Source organism: Labrus bergylta, chromosome 2, assembly GCF_963930695.1.
Source record: "Labrus bergylta chromosome 2, fLabBer1.1, whole genome shotgun sequence".
Taxonomy (NCBI): domain Eukaryota; kingdom Metazoa; phylum Chordata; class Actinopteri; order Labriformes; family Labridae; genus Labrus; species Labrus bergylta.
Genome location: NC_089196.1, coordinates 1509183 through 1526611, shown reverse-complemented (window position 1 = coordinate 1526611; position 17429 = coordinate 1509183). Strand labels below are relative to the sequence as shown.

Here is a 17429-nt window from a genome sequence, read left to right as displayed (position 1 = left end):
CAGTGCACATGAGTAACCTGCACATTAATGCTGTAACAGGTTTTGAAGCCTCGTATGCTGCCAAACAGACACAATCTTTTTCAGGGGAGGCATTTCTTATTTCAGCAAGACAAGCCAAACCACATTCTGCACGTATTCCAGCAGCATGGGTCCGTAGTCAAAGAGTGATAAACTGGCCTTCCTGTAGACCTGACATGTGCATTATGATGCCTAAAATACAGCAAAATGTACTCTGAACTGAACAGCTGAAATAATACATGAAGTAAGACAGGGAAAACATCACATTTTTGAAATGACAGAAACCCAAACATGACCCTGTCCCAACATTTTTAAAACATGATAATGGCATCATATTCAAAATGGCATTTAATTCTCCAAACACAATCACAGTTCTCAGTTTCAACATTTGATGTGTTGTCTTTAATGCTATTTTTTAATTAAAAGTCACATTTCCTCCTCCTCTTTAGTTTAAATAAGTCTCAGAGCTCCCCAAAAGTTTCTTGTTCTAGATCCACTCTGATCCTGTATTTGATCATGTCTATAAACCCCTCTATTTCAGCCCTGCTCAGAACAGGCTGTTTCTGTACCTTTAAATATGTAAATGAGCTGTGTCAGACCACGCCCCCTCTCTGGAAGGGCACACATTTTCTGAAAAGGGGAGCAGGCAAAAGATGGAGAGGATGGACTTTTCTCATCATTGGGGGGTTTATAGACAGACTAGAGACACATTTTCTACAATTCACTTATCAGATGCTTTTATCCAAAGCGACATCAGAGAGTAAGTACAACACTACTCCAGTCATACACCGCCACCAAAGCAGTGGGAGCAATGCGGGGTTAAGTGTCTTGCCCAAGGACACATCGGATATGTTGCTCAGCTGGGGATTGAACCCTCAACCTTTCGGTTGAGAGGCAAAAACGCTACCCACTGAGCCACAGCCGCCTTTGTTTGTTAGTTTTAGTGTTAGAGAAACATGGGGAAGTGGGTTTTACTTTGCCCGTTGAAACATGAATCTGTACTGACATTGAATCACATACAGTATGTAGTAGAAATGTGAAATACATTTTGAAGTTGATGCCTTCTTGGCCGAGAAAAGGCAGAAAGTGTCTTTTTGGCTCATGTGGATGAAAGACACCAAATCCCAGAATGCACAGCACCGCAGGCCACTCCCACTAAGGTCCTCAGAATCAGAATCAGAAATACTTTATTAATCCCAGAGGGATCGATATTTACTTCAACACATAAGGCCATTTCCTCAACTGATTGAGAGAGAAAACAGACTCTATGTCTGGTTCCACAGACAAACAGTGAGAGCACCATCATAATTTTGCGTCACTGGAAGCTCCTTTTCAGACTTAGAAATACAAAGATTTCCCATCTCAGGGGAAAATGTGGGCGGGGTGCACGACCATTCAAAAATACTACCAGGTTTCTAATGAAGATTAATGCTAATGGGTTAAGTATCCCTTTAATATGTGACCTTTAAATATGCGGTTTTGATGTTTTGCTAAACATCACATTCTGTTTTTATTTACTTGAATTACACAGCGTTGTTATACAGAGCTTGATTCAATCAAAAGTGAACAATGTTTGCTCGTGTGCCTCAGGGTCTGTTTGGGCGACGGCGAGAGGATCTGTTGGCTGCCATGGCTGCTCAGGCCCAGGCTCAGAGTCAGAGTCAGGGCCCGGTTTCTCCTGTGCCCCCCCTCCAGCCGGTGCCTCTGCAGTACAGCGACATGAAGGTCGCTCTGGATAAAGAACGCACCCGCTGCACTGAGCTGGAAGAAGCTCTGCAGAAAATGAGAGCAGAGCTACGATCACTACGAGAGGAAGGTAAGACAGCAGCTCATCGATGTGCTTATATTATCCTCTCTGAAAGATTAAACACTGTTGTTTATAAAGAAAGAAAGCCAGTTCAGTTAATCTACTGTTTCCACACCAGCACTTCAGTATAAAGATCACGGTAACTCGGCCAACCCCGCCACAGCGCGGCAGCAGATGGTTATGTCTGCCATGGTGAAGTCTCCCGAGCACCAGCAGGGTCCCACCGGCCTTGCACCCTCCAACTCTGGGCGAAGGAAGGAGACTGCTACACCTGAGGGTGAGTGAGGTGTTTGATGCTTACTATTCTCTATAACAGAGTAACATTCAGGTGTGTAGCTTTATACTTGACACTATTGGCCCTTACCTGCACACACATTGACACACACACATATAATATCTCTGGACAAGGATCATTTACGAAGCTCTCACTATCCTTTTTCTTTCACACAACTTTCAGAGAGAAGGAGGGTCACTTTTGAAAGTAAGTTGTCCAAACTCATGTTTACTGCAGTTTGGTCTCTTATATCTCTCTTCTTATTTTGCCTCATCCACATCTTTTATGGCCAGATTTTAAAAGCTCTGCACTTAAAAAAAGTCAGGTCCCACCAGGCTGGTCAGGTGAGGCTGAAAAATGGTCAAACTTTCCCCTCATCAGTGCACAGCTTTAGAAATCTGAAGCATTTTATCTTGGTTGCTGAAGCTTAGCCCCTGCTCTTCAACTCACTGAAGTACAGTGGCCAGTGGGTGCATACGCTCGGCAACAGCTGAAATGACGTACATTTAGAGAAACGTGCAGCATATTCAGCAGCGCTGCACTTTCAAAAGCTAATGCAAACACCCAAAACAAATGCAAAGGCTGAAACATGCTGCAAAAGAAACAAACGCTGAAAAAGAAACAAAATGAACTTTATAACATGCAAAAAAAAAACTTGAGATAATGGTGTTGGTTTGACAGATAGCTGCTAAGTTAGCTTCCGGGCTACTGGTAGTGTTGCCCAGCTTGAGCACGGGAGATTGAACTTGTTAGGCCCTGAGCTGGTGAGCTCGGTGAGGAAAGTGATGACAAGGAGTATTGCTAATCTGTAGCAAGGAGATTCACAGCGAGATCAACCTGGACTCTGACAGCGGGGATGACAAAGGAAAGACAGGTCAGGCACAGTGGGGGTAGTGGGGGGGGATGTGTTGGAGCCGAAGCTCATTAGCCCCACAGCTAACACTAGCTCCCGGGGCTACAGCCACAAAACATCCTGCTCTCTGATCCCTGTTGTCAACATCCAGGCTGGACTCACTTTAAATCTCCTTGTTGCTGTAATATTCACGTCATTCTGTATCGGTTGATGCAACTTTCCCATCTAAACCAAACTTTCCATGCCTGGACTCCCTCACTCCCTCCCTTAAATAAACTGTAACACAGAGCGCCGCTACAGGCCTGGAGTATGAACTGCTGTTAAAGAGGCTGAACTTGCAGCTTTTTTTAATTGCAGTGGTTTCTGAATGAGTGTGTGTTTTTGTCTTATTTTGTTTATGTATTTGCAGCGTATTTGTATTTGTTTGATGTTCATGAATTTGTTTCAGCTTTTTGCAACGCGTTAGATTTTTTTGCAGTGTTTGTTTCTTTTGCAGTGCGTTTATTTCTTTTACAGTGCGTTTGTTTCTTTTACAGTGCGATTGTTTGTCTTGCAGTGCATTCGTTTCTTTTGCAGTGCGATTGTTTCTTTTGCAGTGCGTTTATTTATTTTGCAGTGCATTTGTTTCTTTTGCAGTGTGTTTATTTATTTTACAGTGCGTTTGTTTCCTTTGCAGTGCGATTGTTTCTTTTGCAGTGCATTTTCTTTTGTAGTGTGTTTTAGCGGTTACATTTGTTTTAGATATCCCATTTTCTTCTAAAAGTGCAGCTCTTCTGAATATGTTGCACATTTCTCGAAGTGATCGTCCTTGGCCACCGTACTCAAGTCCCACCTTAACTTCAAATCATACACTAACCAACATGTTCTGTTTGATAAACTCTGAAACATTGTTTGAACCCACTCTCTGAAAAAAGGTGTTATCCAGTCATCTTATCCCACAGCTTACAACAACATTTGTCTTTAGCTTTGTTTGGATTTTTAATGTAGTGATTATAAATAATAACTACAAGATAACAAAGGGCAAAGAGCACCACGCTGTACTGTAAATATATAATACATGTCGCCAACCCCATCACACTTATTAGACTACCTGTATAAAACAGGAATGATTACTATATGTACCTCATACCAACATCTACCAGCCCTTGTTTTATGGAAACATTGGGACGTGTAGACTTGAACACAGAAAACTGGACACGATGTGAAACTTAATGCTGACTGGATAAAGCCTTAAAATGCTTCAGTGTGTGGGCACAAGCAACAGGATCGATCAGATCAGTATTCTTTTTCAAGCATTCTGATTTTACTTGCTTATGCATTTTGCTTAACATCTTTTGGACACCTTCTTTTGTTGAACTGATTTCATAGCGGGTATGGCATGGTGCTCTGAGGTTTTGAAGTGATGGATGCACCTGACACAGTAAAGGCATACCGGAGCTGCCCTGCCCCTCACTGTGTTCCCTGACTGTATTCAGAGTATAGCCGTCGTTTGAAGGACAGTCAGAGAGACAGAGAGAGGGAGAGAGAGAGGGTGGTGCACCACAACACTGCTCACCGCTTCACAGTCGGACTCAACATGAGAGCTGCCAAGTGTACTGTGTGCCTGGATACTGTGCACTTTGGTCGCCAAGCTGCTACCTGTCTCGGTGAGTTACAGATGTGCCCTGGCCGTAATCATCCTCATTAGCCTTATGCTAATTAAATAAAACATGGACGTTTATGTTTTAAATAGTCAATTCCAGCTGTCCCATCATGGATTAAAGTGAAATATGTGAATAAATAGGAGGGGTGTTATGTGTAAAACCAGAAGTTTGAGTCTCCCACTTTTTCTGTGAAGAAGTCAGTGTGGTATCTTAACAGAAACTTGTAACAGACTAAAACACTGTTTCTCCATTCACTGAAAGAAAACTAAACACAGACTTATATGTTGGTCCGTGATCACCACAGTTACTCCATAGCTTCTGATATGAAAGTGTGCTGCAGTGAATGTGTCTTACATCTCGAACATTCACATTATTGTTGTGTATTTCTCCTCCTCCCTGGCTCAGAGGGTTGCATGGCTCTCCTTTGAACACTGTTTTTTTTCCCTCCTCAGAATGTCACGCTCTGTGCCACCCAAAATGCTCACCCTGCCTTCCAGCCACGTGTGGCATGTCCAGCGACTGCTCCCTGCATCTGTCTGATGGCCTGTGTCGAGACAAAGGCAGCTCGTCGGCCCAACAGCTCAAAGAGGCCGGTGGGCACATGCACCTGGAGGGCTGGATGAAGCAGCCCAGGTCAGCAAGGCACACACCAACACCACTGTGTCATTACTAATTTTCCATCCTCTATTTTCAGCCATTTCATTATACGAGAAAGATGCTGAACTCTTAGTTCTATTGGGTCCAGAGGGATGGATCCACACATTATGTACATGAGCACATGTGTGTTTGCATGGCCCATCCAGAGAAAAAAATTGTATTCTTAAGTAAATTACTACAGCAAGTAGTGCAAGCAAGTGTACAGCTGTGGATCAGTGGTAGAGGCGGCTGTCTCTCGACAGTAAGGTCAGGGGTTCGATCTCCAGCTCCTGCAGCAACCCCTGTGTGTTTAGGGAAGACATGATATCAGAACAGAGCTCAAGACAGGGTATGAAGTTCAAGGATGTAGCATGAACAGAGAAATATTTGTCATACTGCTGTAATAAATGTGGTTATGTCTGATGTGTCTTTGGGCAAGAAACTTCGTCTGCGTTGTATGAATGTGTATGAGTGGATTAGATAAAACTGATGGGCTCTTTACTCAGCAGCCTCTACCATCAGTGTATGAATGGATGAGTTAATACTGATGGGCTCTTTATTCAGCAGCCTCTACCATCAGTGTGTGAATGTGTATGAATGGATGAGTTAATACTGATGGACTCTTTACTCAGCAGCCTCTACCATCAGTGTGTGAATGTGTATGAATGGATGAGTTAATACTGATGGGCTCTTTACTCAGCAGCCTCTACCATCAGTGTGTAGTTTTCTCTGAACCCCGTACCTATCCGCCTATTTAAAACAACACGTCTGCTCTTTTAAAAAGTACTTATTCTTCCTGTGTATGTGTCGGTGTTGACTCCACATTCAAACAAAAAAGTGCTGAAGATATAAAATCACTCAAGTTCATTTAAGTTCAAACTATTGCACCCTTTCTTCATTATGTTCATTAAATAACAGTGTGGATGTTAACAGGTCAGAGGTTAACAGGTCAGAGATTAACAGGTCAGAGGTTAACAGGTCAGAGCCTTCAAACCTGACACACCTGAGCCTGGCTGCTCGCTCCAGGACTGTGAAGGTTCTGACCTGTTAACGAAAACAGTTTGGATCCATTTCATCCTCTTTGATTTGTTAGTCGTAACACCATCGCCTTGTTTGTTTGTTTTTTAAAGGAATGGGAAGCGAGGCCAGGGCTGGGAAAGAAAGTATGCGGTCCTGGATGGAACTAAAGTGTCTATCTACGAGATCGAGCCCAGAGAAGGTTGTCTTCTTTTTCATAACAAAAGCTCATAGTTTCAAGGAGTAGATGTCCTTCCCTCAGGACACGTGGCCTTTGGTTTCAGGTCTGTTTCTCTCTGTCTGTGCTCTGCAGACTCAGTGAAGCCACTGGAGGAGTTTGACTTGTGTCTGTCGGATGGAGAGGTGGTGGTTCATGGAGCCGTAGGGGCCTCTGAGCTACCCAACACCGCCAAGTCAGGTACTTTATATAGGAGACATTTATTATATTAGGATAAGCCCCTTGAGGTGTATCACCTCGTTTTCAAGGGGGTCCCAAACAGATATTTACAAAGACAGAGGTACAAAACAGCAGTACAAAGCCAAAACATTACACACTACAGATTAAACTAACAGCGTTGTTGAGGCTTTAGATGTGTATATAATAGTATTATCACTTAAAGAATGAGTGGAAGATCATTACTAAATATAGAAAATAAAAGTAGTCCTAAAATTGAGCCCTGAGGCACACCTATCTGTTGGGTGAGCACATCGGATTTACACCCTCTGAAAACCACACATTGCTTTCTATTGTGAAGATAGGTGTTAAACCACAGTAGAGCATGACGAGACAGATATATAAGATGTTATCTCGTATAATACATCACGTTTGCATAGGAGCTATGGAGTCATTTACAGAGGGTTTCTTATTTGGCTGTTATGAAAAAAAGATCCTTAAAATCAGAGAGGATCCGTTCTCTGAGCTTCACTCATGTTCTCTGTGTGTCAGATGTTCCCTATGTCCTAAAGCTGGAGGCACGTTGCCACACCCCCTGTTGGCCTGGACAGGCTATTTACTTCATGGCACCCAGCTTCCCAGACAAACAGCGTTGGGTGGCGGTCATGGAGTCTGTTGTCGCCGCCGGGCGAGCCTCACGGGAGAAGGCCGAGGCGGATGCAGTGAGTATACCTGAGGCGAGATTGGCTGCTTTTTATCATACTGTGATGTCACTGATAACACGCCTCTCTCTGGTTCTTTAATTGTTTCTTCTCTGTGTGTCGGGGCGATTCATGAGCAGCTGATATATTCATGATTTCATTTTGGATAACCCCCGGTTCACTTATATGTGTCATTAATTGTCCCCTTCTTCTTCTTTCTTCTTCTTCTCTCCTCCTCCTCCCTCTTTGTCTTTCTCACTGCTGTTTGTTGCTTCTTCATCATGTCACATTATATGTCCGGTAAATGGGCATGTTTTGTTGACCCATCCCACTGGGGTTTCACTGCACACATAGGCTGCTGTGTCCAAAAGACAAATGGTTCTGTCTCCTTTGGTTCAGGTAAACAACGTGAACACAGATCCAAACAAAGACTTCATATCTACGCCTGCTTATCCTCTGAGGCACGCTGTGGTGCATGTGTCTGTCACTGTGTTGTTTGCTCATCCTCCCCCTCTGCTCTCACTTCACCCTCAGTAACCAATCGTCAGATACCTCACCATATCTGTGTAGCTGTACGTTTGGATGTTGCTTAATATGTCCCCGCCCCCCCCCCCCCCCCCCCCCCCCCAGTGTTTTGTTTTTAACTTCAAAGATGTTTGATTATCTTTGTGTTGATGCTCCTCAGCAGTCTCACATGAAGGAGCGGGGGGTCATTCAGGGGGACCCTGCTGTCTGCTGCACACTCTTAAGAGCCCTGGACTCAAAACAGAGATGAAAGTCACAAACTGAGTGAAACTTGACTTCACTTTCACATTTAACGTTCTCAAGCTGACCATGGCATGATTAAAATAACTGATTTTCCTAATGATGAGCGAGGAAGGATAATCAGAAGATTGAGGGTGGATAGAGGAAGGGGATGAAGGTAAGGGGGTAAGAGCTGAGGGATAGATAGATGAAGGTAAGGGTAGAAAAATGTGGGAGGGGGATAAGGGTCGAGGGATGAAGAGTTGAGTGATAAAAAGATGGAGGTAAGGGACGAGGGATAAAGGGATGGAGGTAAGGGTAAGGGATGAGGGTTCAATGTAGGGTGGTAAGGGATGAAGGGATAAGGGATGGAGGTAGGGGTCGAGAGAAGAAGGGATGGAGGTAGGGGTCGAGAGAAGAAGGGATGGAGGTAGGGGTAAGGGATATGGGATGAGATGAGGGTAAGGGTCGAGGGATCAGTGTCAGAGGAGTAGTAGAGATTAAAATGGAAACGCGTGGTGTTTGAGGCGAGGTCGATGTTCCTGAACCAAGATTTAAAAACCATGTTTAAAGTGACTTGAATAATAACACTTGCTGAGAATTGATGGGGTAGCGTGTCGATCAGAACAGTTTGGCTGGCGCCCCATGTGCAGAGGCGATCGTCCTCAACATTTCGTGGTCGTAGGTTTCGAGTTCCCTTTGATGCATGTCTTCCCCGCCTCGCTCTCTCTTCCCCACATTCTCTCTTCTTCAGTCTGTTGGGGCCCAAGGCAAACATCAATTGAACGGCCCTCCAACCAACGTTCAGCAGGGCGACCAGAATGAGTGTTGTCAAATGGGGCGCCCTTAGGGAGGTTTCCTACCGTCCAAAATAATCCCCAGGATGCACTGCGGCTGCCTGCAGGACGCCAGCAGCAGGAGTTTAGTTTCAGGGGGTTAACTCAGACACTGATGGAAGTCACATCCCATCATATGTTTGTAGAACTTATTGGACATTTCTTTGAGTATGTCTTGAAGAAGATCGAGTCCCTAAAGAAAACCCCTCCAGGGCAGGTCACACTATGAGCTAGAGCAGTACTCCAAATCTGTCTGGGTCTGAAGACCGGTTTCGAGAGACCACTTTTGGAAGGTCTTGAAATCAAAAGCATTTTTACTCAGTCTTGCCTCAGACTGGGCGGACTCTTGATCTCAAATTAAAACCAGTCAAGACCACCGCTGATCTGTAATTTTTCCTCGTCATCACTGTGGTTAGAAGGAGAGCGCCTCTTTTTAAAAGAACAATTAATTTCAATTCTTGTTAGATTTGTATCCCCGGGTTAAGGCCTCAAACTTCACGCCCCCTGCACACAAGATGATGATTTTTCAGAGATGTTTATGGTCTTGGTCTCGTCTTGGTCTTGTCCTGCCCTGGTCTTGGTCTTTGTCTGGATCCCTAAATGTCTTGGTCTCGTCTCGGTCTTGGAGCACTCTGATCTCGGGCATGTCTTGGTCTGATTTAGTGTGGTCTTGACTACAGCACTACTGTGAGCTGTCTGTGCACATAAGAAGTAGTAAAGAATCTTGTTTTGTATTTGACTTCACGCCTGACTTTAAGAGTTTTAAGTTTTAAATAAAACACTTCAATCTAAAATAATCTGCAGACGGACTCAAGACTTAGCTCCACCAGCTCTACCTTTAAACCAGCACAGAGTCCCGTAGCCCCCCCTCGATCCTTCTCTTCCTGCTGCCTGCCCCCTGAGGTCATCCTGAGGTCATGACCCCTGCTGACCCCTCTCCTCTCTCTGCTCTTACAGAAGCTGCTGGGAAACTCTCTCCTGAAGCTGGAGGGGGATGACAGGCTGGATATTAACTGCACCCTCCCACTCACAGATCAGGTACAGAAATCCATCAGTACACATATTCTACTTTATTTAAGAGTCCCTTCATACACACAGGCTGTTCAGAGAAAGGTTTAAATGTAAGAGGGGAGCACAGAGCTGATCCGCCATGTTGCTCCAGTTTGAAATCTCTATAATAACGCTGTTGATCACTTTGTTTTCTTGCTGCGCTGCAGATCGTTCTGGTGGGCTCTGAAGAGGGTCTCTACGCCCTGAACGTCATCAAGAACTCTCTGACTCACATCCCTGGACTGGGGTCGGTGTTTCAGATCCACGTCATCAAAGAGCAGGAGAAGCTGCTGATGATTGTCGGTGAGACGTCCAGATTTATATGAAGTGTTGTTCAATCATCAGGAAAGAAAATAACTCTGCTGCTGTGGTGTGTGGCTCTGCAGTATAAATGCATCATGACAAATGAAAAATCAAAACAGACTCGCACGTCCCTAAGAAGGCGCTGGACCACAGAACACAGCAGCAGAAGCAAACGAGATCCACACACCTCGGGTGACGTCTGGACACTTTTCTAAAATGTGCTGCATCGATATGTAAAGAAAACGAGGCGCAGCCTTCTGCAAAAAGAGGCCTAATTATTGCCTTTATCATAAGTCCCACCTCTGACAGAGCAAATAGCCAATCACTGTTTAGGATTTTTGGGGTGGCCCCCCTGGGGTGGCCAATCAGATTTGTTCTATTGCATCTCCTATAATTTTAACCTAAAATAGATTCAGTGAGGGAACAGTTGAAATGCATCATCAAAAAAGTGTAAGGCCCCGCTTTTTACTGATTTTGATAAAACACAGGGAAACACAAAGACTTCTGGGTAAAGTCTGAGGTCGTGTTTGTGTGTGTGTGTGTGTGTGTGTGTGTGTGTGTGTGTGTGCTGCAGGCGACGAGCGGGCTCTGTGTCTGGTGGAGATTAAGAGAGTAAAGCAGTCTCTGGCCCAGTCCCACCTCCCCAGCCAGTCTGAGCTGGCCCCGTACATCTTTGAGACGGTGAAGGGCTGCCATCTGTTTTCTGCTGGGAGAGTAGGTCTTCTTCTTTTCCTCACTGAAGTTTGCACATTCCTTCTTTTCTGTCAGTAACCATGTGACAGACCGTATAATGTGAACTGAAGCAGCTCCTGTCTGTGCTCTACAGATAGACAACGGGCCGTGTATATGCGCTGCAATGCCCAACAAGATTACAATCCTGCGCTACAATGATAATCTCAACAAATACTGCATCAGGAAGGTAGGTACACTCTACAGTACAGGATGACCTTACAGACAGCATGATGAGAAACATGATGTCATCAGGTCAAGAAGCAGTTTAAAAGAAAAGGACTGAAGAAGAACTGTGGTTTATATTCTGATGATTTAGATGAATTTATATTTATTTATAAACTGTCTTCCATTCTTCACCCTGCAGGAGATTGAAACTCTGGAGCCTTGCAGCTGCATCCACCTGACCAGCTACAGCATCATCATCGGCACCAACAAGTTCTACGAAATTGAGATGAAGCAGTTTGTGCTCGAAGGTGAGGACCGTAGAAAACATGGATACTGTAGTCTCAGGGACTTCACCAACAGGTTGTATGAAGTGCAGTTTTGAAGCCAAACGACTTGGAGTCGACCTAACGACAGGCTGAGAGCCGGAGCTGAGGCAGGTTTTAAACCTCAGCTCCGGTGTAAATATGAATGTTTGAAGCTTTAGTGATGTCACCTATCTGTTCCTGCAGGGGGCGCTGGAGTCCCATCAATGGCGGTCTCCATGCTGGAAATGCTGTCTCAGTCTAACTTTCAGTCAACTACAGCTACAGGCCTTATTGTGAATAACTCTTATCCTTCATCAAATCAAAACTGATGAGTCATCAAAACATTCACCCCCCTGTACAGTGTGTGTCCATCGAGACATGAGCTAATCACACCTTTTTGGTTTTTTGAACCAGGCTGTAAACATGTTCATCTCTGCTGTAAAAACAGGCTTTTTAGAATGGGTGTGTATGTGACTTCCTGTGCTTCTGCAGCCAGCCTCTAGTGGACACTCAAGGAACTGCAGGATTTTACACACTTCAGCATCGGCTTCAGTTTTTAACACCAGAGGATGCAGCTTGAATCAGATCAGCCATGCCTCTAATTATAAACAACTCTTATCCTCTGTTATTTATGCATTCAACCTGAAAGTTGATCTTAACGATCCTGGTGAGCGCGATGTTCCTGCTCTAGTAGCCCGGCTGTGCAGAGGGCACCCATCGATCCTCAAGTAACTCAAATAGTGTTAGAACATCTCAAATGAGAACAGACATAGTGACACTGAATGCTGTTCAGTCTTATTGAATTAGCCTCTGATTGTTGGTGTGATGACTGACTGTCTGTTAGGATTCACCTGCCTGCAGCAACAATAGAACAAAATAATAAAGAAAAATGAAGTGTCCTCACATATCAGAACCGAGCCCTGAAAAAGATGGATAAGAACTTTCCTCAGTGAGCACAGACAGGCCATGGAGATGAAATCAAGCTTTTCTATAAATAGTGATCTTCTGATGTTTCCGTCTTGCAGAGTTCCTGGACAAGAACGACGTGTCCCTTGCCTCTGCGGTGTTCGCGGTCTCGTCCCACAGCTTCCCCATCGCCATCATGCAGGTGGCCAGCAACCTGCAGAAGGAGGAGTACCTGCTGTGCTTTCATGGTGTGTTTGAACTCATCTCTACTCTACACACACGCCTGTCCATCATGAGTCTGTTTGAGGTTTATTCCTCTCCACTGTCACTTTGCTAAGTGTTGCTAAGTGCTCTTGATGACTCAGCATGTCTGATCTTAAACTATAGGAATATGCAAACACAGGAGTGTGCTGTAAGGTTTTTTTAAACGTGTTGCAGAGTTTGGAGTATTTGTGGACATGTATGGACGGAGAAGCCGCACTGATGACATCAAGTGGAGCCGTCTGCCGCTCTCCTTTGGTGAAAACACTTCTAGACTCTAATTGCTTCTTATTGCCTCTAACAGCTTCACTTTGTAACACATGTACTTCTCTGCTGCAGCCTACAGAGAGCCCTACCTGTTCGTCACCTACTTCAACTCCCTGGATGTCATTGAGGTGCAGGGACACGCTTCTCTCTGGTGAAACTCGCTGCTTTCTCTGGACTAAATTTTAAAAACATTTTAATTTTCTGTGATGATCCATGATTTCTGCATCACTGTCCTGTGCTTCCAGTCCTACAGTGCTGGCCCACCTGGACATCCCCAACCCTCGCTACCTGGGCCCAGCCATCTCCTCTGGAGCCATCTACCTGGCCTCCTCCTACCAAAACAAGCTGCGGGTCATCTGCTGTAAGGGGAGTCTGATTAGGGAGTCTGGAGAGCTGCAGAGGACCGGCTCCAGTAGAGGGTCAGCTGCCTTCATAGTTTCAGAACAATGTGCACACAGGGGGGAAAGTAGAGCGTTCATGTTGTCATGTGGAGGTGGATTAAAAAACACTTCAACACCTACATATTTATTTTAAATCTTCAGCTAGAAAACACCACAAAGGGATTGTTGTTATTGAAAAGGTCAACAGCGCCATCTGCTGTGAAAATATGAAATCTGTCTGTTTTTTTTTTTTTACAGAAGTCCCAGTAAGCGAGGCCCGCCCACGTACACAGAGCACATCACCAAGCGTTTGACCTCGGGCCCCGGCAGCCATGACGGCCTGCACCGGGAGCCCAGCACCCCGCACCGTTACCGCGAGGGCCGCACTGAGTTCAGACGGGACAAGTCTCCTGCCCGACCTCTGGACAGGGAGAAGTCTCCGGGCCGGGTGCTGGACAGTCGCAGGGAGAGGTCTCCAGGGAGGTTTGGAGACAGCTCCCGACTCCATGCCGGGTCTGTCCGGACACAACTCGCACCCGTTAACAAGGTACAGTGGGCGTGTCCTGGTGGAAAACATCAACCAATCACAAACTAGGCAGGAATGCACTTGAATATGGAAACGACTAACATACGTCTTTGATAACAAACTGATCCAGAACTAATATTGTGACACAAAACAGCATTTTGTGTTTTTATATTCATTTATATTTTGACCTCCAAAATATTTTCCTGTGAATATAAAACAAACAAAATGATTTAAAACATTATGGAAATAAGATAGAAAATGGTTATAATAATTTTAAACTGTAGAAATAATATTTAAACAAGAGGAGTGATACAAAGCTGCTGCAGGCTCTTTTAGCTTAAAGTAAGAAATCGATCAGTAGAAAGTGGATCAATCCAGCAGCACCGTCATTAGAAGACTGGTGTGGAATACTTTTGGAAATATTTAAAAATGGAGAAATTGAATGCCTCTTTGAGGATCCAAAAATAACAATTATATAACATTTGGACGAAGTGGATTGAATTTATTACCCCAATGCCATCAGGTTTTGTATGACTCTAATCTACTCGTGCTCCCTCCTCCCCCTTTGAAAGAAAACTAACTGTGAGCTCCCCTTGTTCAACTGTAAATAGTTAAGAGAACAATTTGTGAAATGGGAATATGCAAGAAAATTAAGGTTTAAAGTAATAACAGTAGAAATGGATGCACACACTGGAATGTATCTGGAACATTTATGGGTATTGCATGTGTGTACTGTAGAGTAAATGTCAGTTGACCAGTAGGAACGGACACCTGGAAACGGCGATGGAGGACTGAGAGATTTGATCAGAACCAAGTAGAGTTTCTCACAGGCAGGAAAGGGACTTGTAAGATATATATTTGTATATTTTTGTGTGATATTGCCTTTTCAAAAAAAAAGAAAAAGAAAGAAAGAATATTTAAATATGTAACTCCGACCTCTAGTGTTTAAAATGGGTACTGCAGTCTAAATTCTAAACATTGTAGAGAGCTGTCTCCCCCCCTCCTCTCTAGAGTGGATGCTCACACAGGTCACCATGTGGTGGACACTGAAGCTTCAGAGTTTATCCAGCTCTGCATGGGTCTGTAAACCTTTCTGTGTTCTAACCTCTCTCCATTTTTCAAAAGCATCTTCAATATTGATCCTAGTTTGAGCACGTTTCTGCTCGTGGAGCTTATTAGAAACATGCAGAGGCTTTTTAGGTCGGGTACAATCACTTCTATCTGAACTACTTCTCTTGACCGCTTCCATCACTGCAACACCTGTTGACCTGATAACTGCTCTCATATCTGGAAAACAGAGGGGCGTCCAAAACGGCCGTGTGGGGGTGTGTCTTAAAACCTCCTACCTTCTCTGGTCTCTCCATTTTTCAAAAACATCTCCAATATTGATCCTAGTTTGAGCACGTTTCTGCTCGTGGAGCTTATTAGAAGGTCTTTTACCTGCTTTTTGTAACATAACAATGAGTAAGGTCTTTTTACCTGCTCTTTTGTAATGTTATCAGACAAAGAGTAAAGTATTTTACCTGCTTTTTGTAAAGTGTCTTGAGATAACACTTGTTATGAGTTGACGCTATACAAAATAAATTGAATTGACTTGATTTGAATTAGAAAAATGCAGAGGCTTTTTAGGTCGGGTACAATCACTTCTATCTGAACCAATTCTCTTGACCGCTGTTTGAATAGAATCCAGCCGTCTTCACATTTAAAGTTCTCCGCTCTGAAACTTCCTGAGGAGAAAGTTCAAATGTTAAAGTGATTGTGACTCTTTGCCCTTTTTGTCATCTTGCAGGTGTGGGATCAGTCATCGGTGTGAGTCCAGGTCGATCAGGATTGGGGTTGAAGAGAAACCTTTGAGAGATCGTTGATCCACTCTGAGTGCAAGCACACACACACACACACACACACACACACACACACACACACACACACACACACACACACACACACACACACACACACACACACACACACACACACACACACACACACACACACACACACACACACACACACACACACACACACACACACACGACTCAGGCTGTCAGCCACATTGCCTGTACATAGTGCAGTTAGTTCCTCGTCCTACGACACATAAACCTGCGCTGGGAGATGTCTCCTGTGACAATCCTCTTTTCTGACTAGAGCTTTCATTGGGCGAGATCCCGCGGTCGATTGGGTGGCAGGGAAACTTTGCTGATCTACCGAGAAATAGAATCTACTTTATAAAATATAAAAAAAATAAATAAAAAAAAGTTGTATATATTGCAGTGTGAGTTTTTATAGAAAATGGGAACAGTCGGCTGGGGAAGCCACGTCTATTTTTTTTAAAAACGAGTTTGTAAAGATGATGCAGGGAGATTCTTGATGACATTGGTTAGGAAATAAAAGATCAACATTTCATTAGAGTCTGATGGAATCATGTTCAGTTTCCTTTCTGTGCAGAAAACAAAACATTTAATTTCTCCTATAAATAATGAAGAGAAAGAAGGTGGGACACTTTGCACAGCAGTCTGACTTGAACAGGACTTAAAACCTCCATCTTGTTACACGAGCTGTCGTCCTCGCTTGGGATCAAACCTGCGGTCCTCTCGACTATAAAGCCTTTTAATATATAGCTGCATATATTTGCTTTATTGACAGTTGTCGCCCAGCCATAGTTTGCAAAACAATTATTAAGCAATGTTTAGCTCCAAGTGTTACTTGTGTTGTTTTAAGCTAACCTAAGACCAAGAAACCTGCAGCTCTGCCTCTTAATGCTGGACGTCGTGCGGCCAGGCTGGCTGGTGCCGCTTCAGCTTGCTCCGAGTCTGCCACCCACCGCTGCTGCTCATTATGGTACAGATGTCCTGTTTCTGTGCAGTTAATATGAAGTCTAGTAATTTGTCAGGGGTTGTTACTTTCTCGCATCGTTTCTTTAGCGCCGGTAAGAGCACGCCCCCTCGTCACATCAGTGAGCATGACTAACTCGTCGCTTTTCGATCTTGATTCTCTCTATTGGTTGTTCTTTTCTGTCATGTGTTCACTTGACTTTGCATACAATAAGTAGACATTGATGTAAGACAGTGATTTAAGATTTTCTTGATTTTTAGAGCTGTAAAACAGTACATGCATTAAACATGGTTGAAGTGTCTGTTTCCTTCTTTGTGATTTGTGCTTCAGATATTCCACCGCCGCTCAGCTTTAAAGAGGACATATTATCCCCCTCCTCCACCTTTTCAAACAGTCCCCTGTGGTCTAAATGAAACATCTGTGCTGTGCTTTGGTCAAAATATAACATGAATCAAGCACCAGAGGAGGTTTGTGACCCTGTATAAACCAGCTCTCTCAGAACGCTCTGTTTTGGTGTGTGTGTCTCTTTAAATGTAATGACCCCCCTCCTGAGTTTTCCCAGTAGACATCACTCCTTCACTAGCGAAAAAAAATGGCGGACCTGTGCAAAAGTTTTTTCTAGACTGGGGGTGGAGTCCATGGGTGAACATACCAGGGGAGGGGAGGGGATTATTTTTTTTTTTTACCAGAATTCCACTGTGACATCACAAGGAGAGCACATTTGAAACAGAGCATTTTTCTCTGTGTTGTAAGACTTATGCAGACCACAAACAAAGGAA

At 44.1% G+C, this 17429-nt stretch overlaps 1 protein-coding gene across 16 annotated transcripts in view; it reads left to right on the top strand.

The window, feature by feature from the left end:
* Positions 1 to 15840, top strand: part of LOC109985914 (citron Rho-interacting kinase) — a 51998-nt gene extending 36158 nt beyond the window's left edge. For 8 of the 16 annotated variants that reach the window (XM_065962640.1, XM_065962636.1, XM_065962648.1 and 5 more), the window contains 20 exons: positions 1609 to 1834; positions 1944 to 2102; positions 2283 to 2306; positions 4428 to 4598; positions 5048 to 5228; positions 6362 to 6450; positions 6562 to 6666; positions 7195 to 7364; positions 7698 to 7742; positions 9881 to 9961; positions 10141 to 10276; positions 10851 to 10990; positions 11103 to 11195; positions 11373 to 11481; positions 12504 to 12632; positions 12823 to 12903; positions 12985 to 13063; positions 13158 to 13331; positions 13551 to 13839; positions 15608 to 15840. In XM_065962640.1, coding sequence (XP_065818712.1) covers positions 1609 to 1834; positions 1944 to 2102; positions 2283 to 2306; positions 4428 to 4598; positions 5048 to 5228; positions 6362 to 6450; positions 6562 to 6666; positions 7195 to 7364; positions 7698 to 7742; positions 9881 to 9961; positions 10141 to 10276; positions 10851 to 10990; positions 11103 to 11195; positions 11373 to 11481; positions 12504 to 12632; positions 12823 to 12903; positions 12985 to 13063; positions 13158 to 13331; positions 13551 to 13839; positions 15608 to 15631 — 2505 coding nt within the window. In that variant the 3' untranslated portion in view covers positions 15632 to 15840. Of the gene's footprint in view, positions 1 to 1608; positions 1835 to 1943; positions 2103 to 2282; positions 2307 to 4427; positions 4599 to 5047; positions 5229 to 6361; positions 6451 to 6561; positions 6667 to 7194; positions 7380 to 7697; positions 7743 to 9880; positions 9962 to 10140; positions 10277 to 10850; positions 10991 to 11102; positions 11196 to 11372; positions 11482 to 12503; positions 12633 to 12822; positions 12904 to 12984; positions 13064 to 13157; positions 13332 to 13550; positions 13840 to 15607 lie in introns of all 16 variants that reach the window. The other 8 variants (XM_065962649.1, XM_065962643.1, XM_065962642.1 and 5 more) reach the window with 4 other exon arrangements.
* Positions 15841 to 17429: the final 1589 nt, after the last annotated feature.